The sequence below is a fragment of the Helicoverpa armigera genome, chromosome 18 (genome assembly GCF_030705265.1).
Source record: "Helicoverpa armigera isolate CAAS_96S chromosome 18, ASM3070526v1, whole genome shotgun sequence".
In the NCBI taxonomy this organism is placed as follows: Eukaryota; Metazoa; Arthropoda; class Insecta; order Lepidoptera; family Noctuidae; genus Helicoverpa; species Helicoverpa armigera.
In genome coordinates this window covers 9,824,590-9,836,083 of record NC_087137.1, presented here as the reverse complement: position 1 = coordinate 9,836,083, position 11,494 = coordinate 9,824,590, and the positions used below count along the sequence as shown (strand labels likewise).

General features: G+C 32.6%; 1 protein-coding gene and 1 long non-coding RNA gene across 2 annotated transcripts; one reads left to right on the top strand and one right to left on the bottom strand.

The window, feature by feature from the left end:
* Positions 1 to 4,696: 4,696 nt before the first annotated feature.
* LOC126056469 (uncharacterized) lies at positions 4,697 to 9,560 on the bottom strand. The gene is made up of 2 exons (XR_010277348.1): positions 9,446 to 9,560; positions 4,697 to 5,021 (listed from the first exon to the last, which is right to left on the bottom strand). It is a non-coding gene; the product is annotated as an uncharacterized LOC126056469 (long non-coding RNA).
* LOC126054629 (uncharacterized) lies at positions 6,910 to 9,066 on the top strand. The gene is made up of 2 exons (XM_064039247.1): positions 6,910 to 7,102; positions 8,093 to 9,066. The coding sequence occupies exons 1-2, from the start codon at positions 6,937 to 6,939 to the stop codon at positions 9,064 to 9,066; spliced, it is 1,140 nt and encodes a 379-aa protein (XP_063895317.1). The 5' UTR covers positions 6,910 to 6,936.
* Positions 9,561 to 11,494: the final 1,934 nt, after the last annotated feature.

Below are 11,494 nucleotides of genomic sequence, written 5' to 3'. Positions count from 1 at the left end.
GTTTTCGGATGTTGGTATGTTGTTTTCAAGGAATTTTATAATTGTTGTATTACCAACTGTAATGGCAGGTATATAGAGGCTTTCATCATCTGCCGAGCCTTTTTCCAACTATGTTGGGGTCGGCTTTCAAGGGGGATTTGTAAAGTAAAAAAGACAATTTCTCACACAGTTTTGATACCTTTATAAAGACTTAAATAAATCAAGGTTTTTGTCGACTGGCTTGCAATGACTTTGCTTATATGCATAACTTAATAGCACTTTAGTCTCCAATCTATCTATCTTCTATATAGACAAAGACCAGTCGACAGTCTACATTTTTGTCTAAAAATATACACTTTTGAAACCTTTTCACTTGCATGTCTGACGTAGAAATAATGTTAGTTACACATTGTTACAATTTTCACGAAAATCACAAACGGAGCGGACGAGATTTGATTCGCAAGAATCGATACTAGTAACATTCTATACATGTTGTTATATTGTCTAGGATATTAGCAGTTTTGCATTAATTTACATAAAAAAATAAAATAAAGAAACAGTAATTATCTGCCTAGCCTTTTTCCAATTATGTTGGGGTCGGCTTCCAGTCTAACCGGATGCCGTTGAGTACCAGTGTTTTACAAGGAGCAACTGCCTATCTGATCTCCCCAACCTTTAAAATTTTAAAATACAAATCAAGTATAGGAATTTCTGTACTTACTTTTCTGAAACTGCTAACATCCTAGACCCCAATAAAAAAAGGCAAAAGAAATAATTTTCCTACTTCTAATAAAATTACAAGTGAGAAAATCATTCCTTGTGTATTGTTAAAAATGTATTTAAAAGAAATGAAATAAAAAACTCAAAAAAAGGCTGTTTAGTGTGTAATGATGTATAATGTGATGTATTTATATAATTGAACCGGCGAGCCCTCGGACACTGATGACGAACGGTTCGATGAAACCCGACTCACTTCTAGTAGCTTAAGTTACACGAAATTATGCGTTTGCGCATTGAAATTGTGTTGTGGCTGACTTGTGTGGAAGTGGCTTCTTTCAGGATTAAATTAGAACAATTCAGTTATATATAACTTTTGCTGGGATTTGGTTTAAAATCATTTTCTTGTTTAAATTGTTATCTTTTTCGCCATTATAAACCTACTATGTTGGGGTCTCCTTTAGACTTCACAATTCAATCAAATGACATTTCAAAATAGTTTTTAACACCTATATTTTTTGTATGACAATAAAATTATTTCATAATCACTGATTGCTATTAGGTACATGAGTTAGTCACAACACAAACGTAATAAAAATAAGTTTTGTTGCTTCAACGCTTTTGGTAATGCGAGCATGTTAGACAATTTGCGAGGTGGACGCGTCAACTGTAAGCGATACGAAATATTTGTCCTAATTCAGTGTGTTTTTGTGTGTGTTTTGTATTTTGAGGAGAACAGTTTTTTGTCAGTTTTAAAGGAGTACTATCTCCATTATTATTTTTTGTTTAACATATATATGTAGAAAATGTTCCGTTTACATCAAATTTATAATATCCTGGGTTTTTGAGTTGTAAATGGGATTTCAAAATAATTGGAAAGCCCAACTATAATTTTCCTATTTTTTTAAGACACTGACTAAGGATAATATTTGTGTACTTGTTTACATTTGACTATAAAACCAGTGTTAGTATGGAATAGATTAGCTTACCAAATTGTACTGATAGATGTAAGGTGAACGGATCCGATCCGGGGACCAAAGTTGAGGCCAACAAAATTATAAACTGTAGTTTTTTTTGTGTGTAGTTGAGATTAGATTATAAACTTTATTAGATTTTTATGAGCTTTCTACTACGGAAAGTATTTTTGAAAAAGGTAGAATAAAAATTATTATTTATATTTCTTTTATATATAGTATTTTCTTCCCATTATAAGATCTAGTAAGCTTTTTCATGCCTATTTACCATTTTCTTTAATCTATGATTTTATTTAGACCTTACAGTTGATTTCTACTCAAAATAAATGTTCATAATTAAAGTCTATGCCTTAAAATTGTTAAGTGCCTTCCATCCTTTTCTCAACTACAGACAAGAAAACAATGAACATTTAATTAATTATAATTTGTAAGTATTTCTCTTAAGTATTTTATTTATTTTTCTACGTCGAAGGTTTAGGGAAATTCAGAGCCATTTAGCTAAACGGCGAAGTAAAGCTTCGCTCGCAACCGACCATAGGCAAGTCTCGTTACTTTTTTACCGTAAGACATAGATATTAAGATTTTGAGGGCGGTCCCATTGTGTTATGGATTGCAAAATTATTTTATTTGCGAAAAGTAATAGTGATTTTTAGCTCTCTGATTTTTGTAGAGAAAAATATTCAAAACTATCATTTTAATTATATTTGTGTACATCCATTTTTTCATACATTTTGTGCCCTTTTTAAATGAAATAATAATCAACCCACATCGCTATGGGACTGCCCGCTAAGCCATGTTCGCACTTAGCTTTATTACAAGGGACGATGCATTGTTGTTTATGCATTTTAACAGCTGTGATAAAGAGGTTTGTCTATGGCGTGTACTAAGTATAATCCATCCCTTATAAACGTACGCTTTCCAAATTCAAACAACTGTCAAAAGCAAGAAAAAAACAAATTCATATTTCGATTGTTTAACGGCTAATTGTAGTTCCTACGTTACGACCAGTATTTCGTAAAGGTTTTGTTTTTCGTCCTTTTTTGTATGGAATAGATGGATTTTTTTTAGATTAACTTTATAAGATTTCATCATGACATAGTTACAATCATTTTTAGGTTATTTTTTATCTCAATCAATCTAGTACTTAAAAGTTCATATGGAATGAAAGTTCATGAATTTCTTAAGCTAAAAAGGTCTTGTAAAAATCTATCTAAAATATTAAGAACTGTAGTTAATCTGTCTATTCCCATAAACAATATTTCCACAGACAACAGACCGTATCCTTCCAACGATTGCAGGGTAACTAAGTCCATAGAGTACATTTTATAAACAAAATAATAATTACGTAAGTTAGTAAGCTTGTCTGTGGAAACTTACGGTGTGTTTTAGTATTATTTGTATTTTATCAAGTATGTATTAAAATATCGTTTAATTTTAGGTGTTTCTACATGATTTATTCGCCTTATTTATGCAAAACTTACCGAAAAAGACAGTTAAGAATACTTAAAGCAGATATTAAATTCAAAATCATTATTTGATAAAAATTACCGGTCGTGTAGAAAAAGCATTTTATCTATTATCTTATTGAAAAATATTATTGCATCAAATATTTTGAAAAAGTTATGCCCAGATTATTCGTTGATTTTTCAAGATTAATGTATTAGCTGCTGATTAAATTAACAATAACATTGTTTTGGATTTATGTTTACCATATTAGTTGAAATTTTTCAAAAGCAACTCAGTGTACGTTAAATATTTTTATGTATTTATTAAATAAAGTATTGTAAAAGTAACTGCTATCGAATATGAGTTTTTCGAATAACTGGAAATCTCTTTTGAAAGTAGTTTTTAAGTTAATCTAGTGATGTAACCGTATCACAACATAATTATTAAGGGTTGTGTCAGAATCGATATATTTGTATTCGATTATAGTTTGTTTGGAATTGCTCATTTTTAGTTTGATATTTTGTTTAGTAACGTTATGGTGTACTATCTACCATAAAAGAGATTCATTTAAGTTTCAACAATATTTTTAATACTCTTCTGAAAAATCTTAATATCAAACTAAAATGATGCAAGTATGAACGTCACTCATATTACAATATACAGCATAAAAAATGTTGGTATCAATTTTCGTATGTATGGCAATAAAATCATAACTTATGTATAGAAACAACTATTTATATGTATGAAGAGAGACGATTTCAATGGAATGAGTGTAATGCATGTGTTCAGTGAATATTATAAGGCAATATTTATGTATTTTCGTATATAAATGCATGTAAAAGGCAACACTGCGGTTATAAGTCAAAAGGGCGTAAGTAATCGTCAGTTCAGATACACATACGCCCTTTTTACATCTGACGGCAGAACTATTTGTTACGTCTTATGACAGCTCTGTAATTTTGTGAACCATTTTCTTTTTGAAAATAAAGATTTTACCAAAATATTTTTATGTTTTGTTTTTTCTAATCAACATCAAGTATACCCTTTTCCCTTAGCTAACTTAGGTCTTGTAGAACCATACAATTGACTTGCTATAAAAAGACAAGGTGATAGATCAATTTTGGCACACATCCTTGACGTGATATACCTAACAATGATTTACTAGGGAATAAGGAAGCAATAAAACACAGTATTTGGGTAACTTACAATATGTTTATTGAAGAAACATTACACGCTAGCACAGCCTAGCTGTTCCTACGAAGCTCCGGCTCCTCACTACCGATACAAGGCATTGTGACTGATTACAGCTCCCATTTATGTTACATTATGTTTGATCGCTTACAAAACAACATAAAAACAAAAAAAAAGATATTACTGAAATTAGAAACAGGAGTTTAAATCTTGATACAGTTGATAATAGGAGTAGTAATAGATTAGTTAGTTTATATTCATCGTTGTAGGAAACCCAGAAGTGGTAGAAAATCGAGTATAAGGCCGGCAGCACACATCCGGTTTCCTGATCCGGTTTCCTGATCAGGAATCCTGATCCGGAAACCGGAATGCTCTTTTTTCATACAAAATGTTCACAAGAGCGCACACGTTCTTACTTTTTCCGGACGGAAAAAAACCTGACATCCGGTTTAAAATTTTCTCCGTGCGTTCTGGTACTCAGAACGGAATAAAACCTGATGACGTCATTCCGAACGCAGCGCTCGCGAACAATTTGGTTGGACCGCCGCACACATACGGAAATTTTCATTCTGAATCAAGGTAGCCCTGTTCCGAATGGACGTGTATCAGAGCCCGCTTGTCACTTGCTTTTTTATATTTGTTTTTATTTTTGTATATACTATATATTTTTTTGAGAGATGAAATCCAGTTTATTAAACAATTAACAAATCTATACTAATATTATAAAGCTGAAGAGTTTGTTTGTTTGTTTGAACGCGCCAATCTCAGGTACTACTGGTCCGATTTGAAAATTTCTTTCAGTGTTAGATAGCCCATTTATCGAGGAAGGCTACTTATCGGCTTTTTATCCCAGTACGGGAAGTAGTTCCCACGGGATGCGGGTGAAACCGCTGGCAGAAGCTAGTATATACATATTTGCATACATAAAAGATAAATAGTTTAAAGAAGGCGGATCACAATCCATACAAAATTGCCCCATGTCCTATAACAAAGTGACGTATCTCAAAACTGTAACACAGCCTGTATATCGTCCCACTGCTGGGCACAGGCCTCCTCTCACACGGAGAAGGATTGAGCATTAATCACCACGCTTGCTCAATGCGGGTTGGTGATTTCAGACTACATAGTCCAGGTTTCCTCGAGATGTTTTCCTTCACCTTTTTATCAGCCATTGGTGTCTAAGTTATTCTTAGAAAGTACTTACAAACTTGGAATAGTTGCATTGGTACTTGCCTGACTTGGAATCGAACCCGCGCCCTCATACTCGAGAGGTTGGTTCTTTACCCACTAGGCCACCACGACTCAAAAAAAAAGATAAAAATTTTAAAAACAATATGGTACTCATATGTACTCTCTAACTTAATTTTTTACACCTTCATACGAAAAAGTGCTTTAAAAATTGTTCAGGCGCTGTTATGAAAACATCGCTCATAGGACTATTCATACATTTTGTTAAATTATTTTTTTGTTTGCTATGGCATACCTCATAGGTGGTCCCATAATCATCTCATCATCGTCATCGGATCTGATGATGGAAACCCTGAGAAATCCAGGGCAACTTTTGAAAGTTGTAGGCATGCGTAGGATAAAAACTTGATTATAAGGTGTATGTCTGATAACATTATGCATAAGTGAAAGTTTGGAGCTGACTTGATGATGGAGACCAGAGAAGGTCGACGGAACTCGACAACTGAATATATAGGTAAATACCTTGTATTTGGTCTTATATTATTCGTATTGATGAGAAATTTCCATTAAGGCGGACAGTGACAACAATGCTTGTCACTAGAAACCCAAAAATAAAAAATAAACTTTTAACAGTAAAATAGATCTGACTAACTCGTTAGTAGTATTAGTGTTTATAGTGAATGTATACATAATGAACACCTAAGAATAGGAGATATTATCTCCTAGCTTAGACCGACGGCCAATTCTCAGGTACCAGGTGCTAAAGGTACGTAAAAATTGTACTCACTTATAGTCTGAGGTCTGATTTTTACGCATGGTGTACGTTTTTTGCCTGAAACTTAAAAAAAATACTATTTGCACCTTAAAAAAAATAATTAGCAAGTTGTCATTTAGATATAAAACTAAACTTTTTACATAGGCGTTGTCTATGGTCATATTATTCATATGAATAAATTATTACTAATCTGTCACAATATGTCAACTTGCTAATTATTATTTTTAAGGCGCAAATAATTATTTTTTAATTACTTAGGAGAAATTTGGCCCCTAGGAATGGTCTTACTTAAAAAACTTATACAATACATTAAAATAGCCATCTAAATATTACAGATGAAAATCAAGTATCTGAGGTCCCGGGTTCGATTCCCGGCTCGGTCGACATTTGTGTGATGAGCATGCTTGTTAGCCGTGGTCTGGGTGTTACAATATGTATTTCTAAATATGTATATATGTAGCTATATGTAGTTTATCAGTTTACCCATAACACAAGTTAATTAATAACTTACCATGGGCCTAACCGACCGTGTGTGACAAGGTGTCGTGACATTATAAAAAAAAAAAAAACGAGACATTATTTAAATTTATTTGTTCAAACTTTTTATTGAAATTCACCTCGCCATTGCGCCATTTTACGTAGATTTTTTGTTTGTTTGGATAAAAAATGAGTGAAGGAGAAAATTTAATAATAAACATAGAAAGGCATCCATGTCTATGGGATTTAAATAATCCAGACTACCATAACAGAGACGTAAAGGATTTGGCTTGGGAGCAAATTTGTAAAAATGTTTTTGATGACTGGGAAAATTGCTTAGATAAAACAAACAAATGTAAGTATTTACATAATATTTATTGTTTTCATAGTTAAATCAAGCTGGGTTGATAATTCTGTCACTGTATTGATATGACAATTCTCCTGCCGGCGTCATGAAGTACTCAGCGAAATTATCTCTTATTGTTCGACCTCTGTTTGTGGATTGTCGTGAAGAATTAAATGGTATATCCTCGAAATAATGAGTCAACGTATCACTAAAGTTATAACCATCTCTCTTGCGTACAAAATTATGCAATACACATGCTGTCTTTGTTACTAGAACAGCAAAATCTGGTGGTATAGTCATACTAGTATGAAAAATTCTCCACTTGTTTGAAAGAATGCCGAAAGCACATTCTACAATACGTCGAGATCGAGACAGTCTATAATTAAAAATTCGACGTTGATTATTCAGATTACACCTTGGATAAGGTTTCAAAAAATTATTATTTAACGGAAAAGCTTCATCTCCTAGAAATACATATGGTAGAGATGGCCCATTAGTTCCTGGCAGAGATTTGGGTTCGGGCAAATTAAGGCGGTCTTCTTTTAATCTTTTACCAAAAACCCAATTGTTAAAAATATTGCTGTCACTGTCTTTGCCAAAAGCTCCCACATCTATCGCTATGAAACGGTATTCCGAATCGACCACTGCCATCAACACGATTGAAGAATAACTTTTATAATTGTAGAATGCAGACCCACTATGCTGGGGAGATATCAAGCGAATATGCTTCCCATCTACTGCACCTACACAGTTAGGAAAGTTGGATTTTGCATAGAATTGTTCTGCAATTTCCATCCAACGTTCCTTTGACGATGGTGGCTTCATTTCTACTGGTTGGTACACTTCCCAAATAGCTGTACAGGTTTCATTCACAAGCGCAGAAATAGTTCGGCTTCCCACCATAAAATCGGCCTTCAACTCTTCAAAATTTGAACCAGTTGCCAGATATCTGAAAAAGGTATTATCATATAGATAGTATTTTATTTATCTAATTTCCAGGTGCTGAATTGAAAAAAAAATGGGCAAACATAAGGGACTACTATCGAAAAGAAGTTCAAAGAAATAAAAATATTCCCAGCGGCAGTGCCGCCAAAAAGGCCAAAACATATATTTATAGTGATTTACTTTATTTTCTTACACCTATGTTTTGTAAAAGGGATTCTGAGAGCAATTACCCAAAGGAAATAGATGCTACCCAAAACGAAAATGAAGACGAAAATACACATCCTGAAATTCATTCTATGGAGTCATCACCACCACCTCCATCAGAAACAAATAAACCTGTACTTAATCAGAAGAGAAAGAAAGATATTCCATCTCAAATATTAGATATATTGCAACAAAGACAGAAAGCAACTTCAAAGATAAGCAGTACTGACGAAGACGACGATACAAATTTTTTACTTAGTTTCAGAAGCCACATGAAAAAAATGAATCCTCAACAAAAAATTGATTTTCAACTGGGTATGCTCCAACTGGTAAAAAAAGTCACTATTGGAAATGAACCATCTTCGTACAATGACAATTCGTCAGGGCCAGAGTCCAGTACACATTCTGGCCAATCATATAATCCCGCCCCGCAAAGTTGCTATTATAATTCAGCTCCCTCATCAACTTATATTCCGAGTCCGAGTATGCAACGAAATATATATGTACCGCAAAGTTCACCAATATATTTGAAACGTCCATCTCCTTTGCACTCACAACCAAGTTATTTTCATTCATCCTCCCAGCAACCTATCAACAGTGCGAGTGCCTCTCAGCCTAAAATTGTTATCCGCTCCATTACCAATCTTGCATCTTCCTCCTCCAACACCGTCATCCAACAAAATTCCACACAAGACTACCCCGAAATATCCATACCAGAAAATGCTATTGAAGAAAGTCAAGGTTCACAATTTTTAATTCTACAATCTGAAGATTCCCGAAAGGAAAATATTGAAAAATATTTAAAATTTAATAACATAAAATAATGTATCCTGGAGAGTGTATTAATTATAAGACGCTGATTTTAAATAAATACATACCTCAATGTTATTGTTAATTTTTCTTCTGTATCCAAACACAGTCTCATGTGAGTATTCTTTTTTATTATTTTATCTCGAATGCCTTGATGGAGTTCATCAAATGATTTGATGGACATCCGATAGTATTTAAAAAATTCTTCGGGGTACGCCCGTAACATGGCTCTTTTAATGTAGAATTGACTTTCGGTCAATCTCCGTGTATTTAACGGGTGTACCCAGTAACGCCGCTTATTTTTTTTCTTTTTTAACGAAAGTAAAAGTGCAATCGCAATTAACTCGTCATCCTCCATGATGCGTGTTTTCACTTAAGTGGCTCTATACGTACTGGCCATGTAAATTCAGAATGAAAAAAAACGAATGTGTGCGCTAGTGACACGGAATCCAGAATCTGAATTCCTGATCAGGAAACCGTATCCGGAAACCGGATGTGTGCTGCCGGCCTAAGTAGGAATTTGGATATAGGGGATGCTTGATCGTTTCTATAGAAAGAAACAGATTTTTTTCAGGGTTTTCATACCCGTACTTTAAAAATAAGCTGGGTGAATAAGAAACATTACCTTAAAGGTTTATCAAATATAGAATCAAGGGATGCCAAAGTTATTTTGATACTATTTCATGTTGTTTTGCAAACGATCAAACTCAACAGTGACTGTAGTGACTAGACATTCGTCTTATCACAGGTTTATCTATCAATACTTCAGTGAAACGTAAGCATTTTTACAATTATTATTACTTAAACGAACACTGCACATTTTCACATCACTACAAAATGTTTTACATTTTTTTATTTCAATATTTTTTAGTTTTTATGTGATGTAAAAATGTGCAATATTACTTTATGAATAAAACATGATTTATAGTGACATATAAGTATTCAGTAAATATCACATGAATGAGTGCATTTTAATATTAATTGAATTAAAAATTGAAATATTATTTGGATAACCGTTATGTTGTAATTTTTATGCATATTAATATTTTCACCACCTTTTATATGAATTTTGTCACACAAAAGGCGAGGGAAAAAAATCATTCAAGTAAACACAATTGTTGTTTCATTTGCAAGATGATATACACAAAACTACAACATAACACTTATCCATATAACATTTCCGATATTAACTATGACTAGGGTTATTTAGGCACTGAAATATAATGACGATTTCATTTTGACGAAATCTAAAAGTAAAAGGAAATAAGAACGCTTATTATTTTGTAAGAATGACCATCATTTTGATTTTAGTTCAAAAGTTTTATTTTTATTTTCTTTCACTTTATGTAAAGGAAAATATCTTGTGAAAGATTAGTTTGTTTTAGAAGTTGGGTCTTGGGACCACAATATTCGACATATTTCATATATTTTAGCCAAAAATGAAATCGTCAATATAAGCCGACGCCTACCTAAATAACTAAGGTACAATACAAATACAACTAATTAAACGTAACAGCCCGTACTTACCCTTAGCGATTTGTACTAAAGCATGTATCACCACTCTATGACTCGCACGAACACCCTCTATACTGCCTACATTTTACTATACAGGCTGATTTATTTGGGTTTGTTGGTATTTTTAACATAAGTACCAGAAAAAAATAACCTCATAGATAACTATACCTCTATCGAGTAAAATAATATTATTTTTATTAATGCCTCAATTTTTATTGAAAAGTCATTAAAAATAATTGTCTTTTGTTGTAAACGACTTGAATATTTTTTCTATTTTCTTCAAAATATTTTGGGGTAGATTTTACAGCGTTGATAAACAATGAAAAGAGAAAACCCAATAAAATAATAGACATAATCATAGTACATAGTAACATTAGAGAAAAATGTAGTTTTCTTATTCTAAAACCAATAAATCAGCCTATACAAAATGTAGCCTATTATGTAAACTGTACCTAATGGAACTATTGACTGTATGCATCGTTAGTATATATTTATTAGTAAAATATCCTTCACTTTGACTAAATACGATACGCTAAACTGTAGGATAGATGATAGTTGAAATTATTTTACATTGTTCTAATTTTAATATGGGTAAAAGCAGTGATTTTGGTGCTCGAAACTATTAATAAAATAATAATTACAATAGTAAGTCTACAATTATGCCAAAAAATCGGGTACTTTAGTTGATCCCGAAATATGTCGGAACAACTCAATTTAGTTTTTTTCCACAAATTACATATTTTGAAACTGTAGATCATGATTAAAATCACATGTATGCTTTTACAAACATAGAAAATCAAAACATTTTTCAAGCTTTTTTGCTTACAATATTTATAAATGGTTTCACAATAAATACATAACATTAGCAAGCCATTTGCCGTCACGTCTTCTTTCAGCGACCGTTCATTTGTTCCCAACATTCAATAA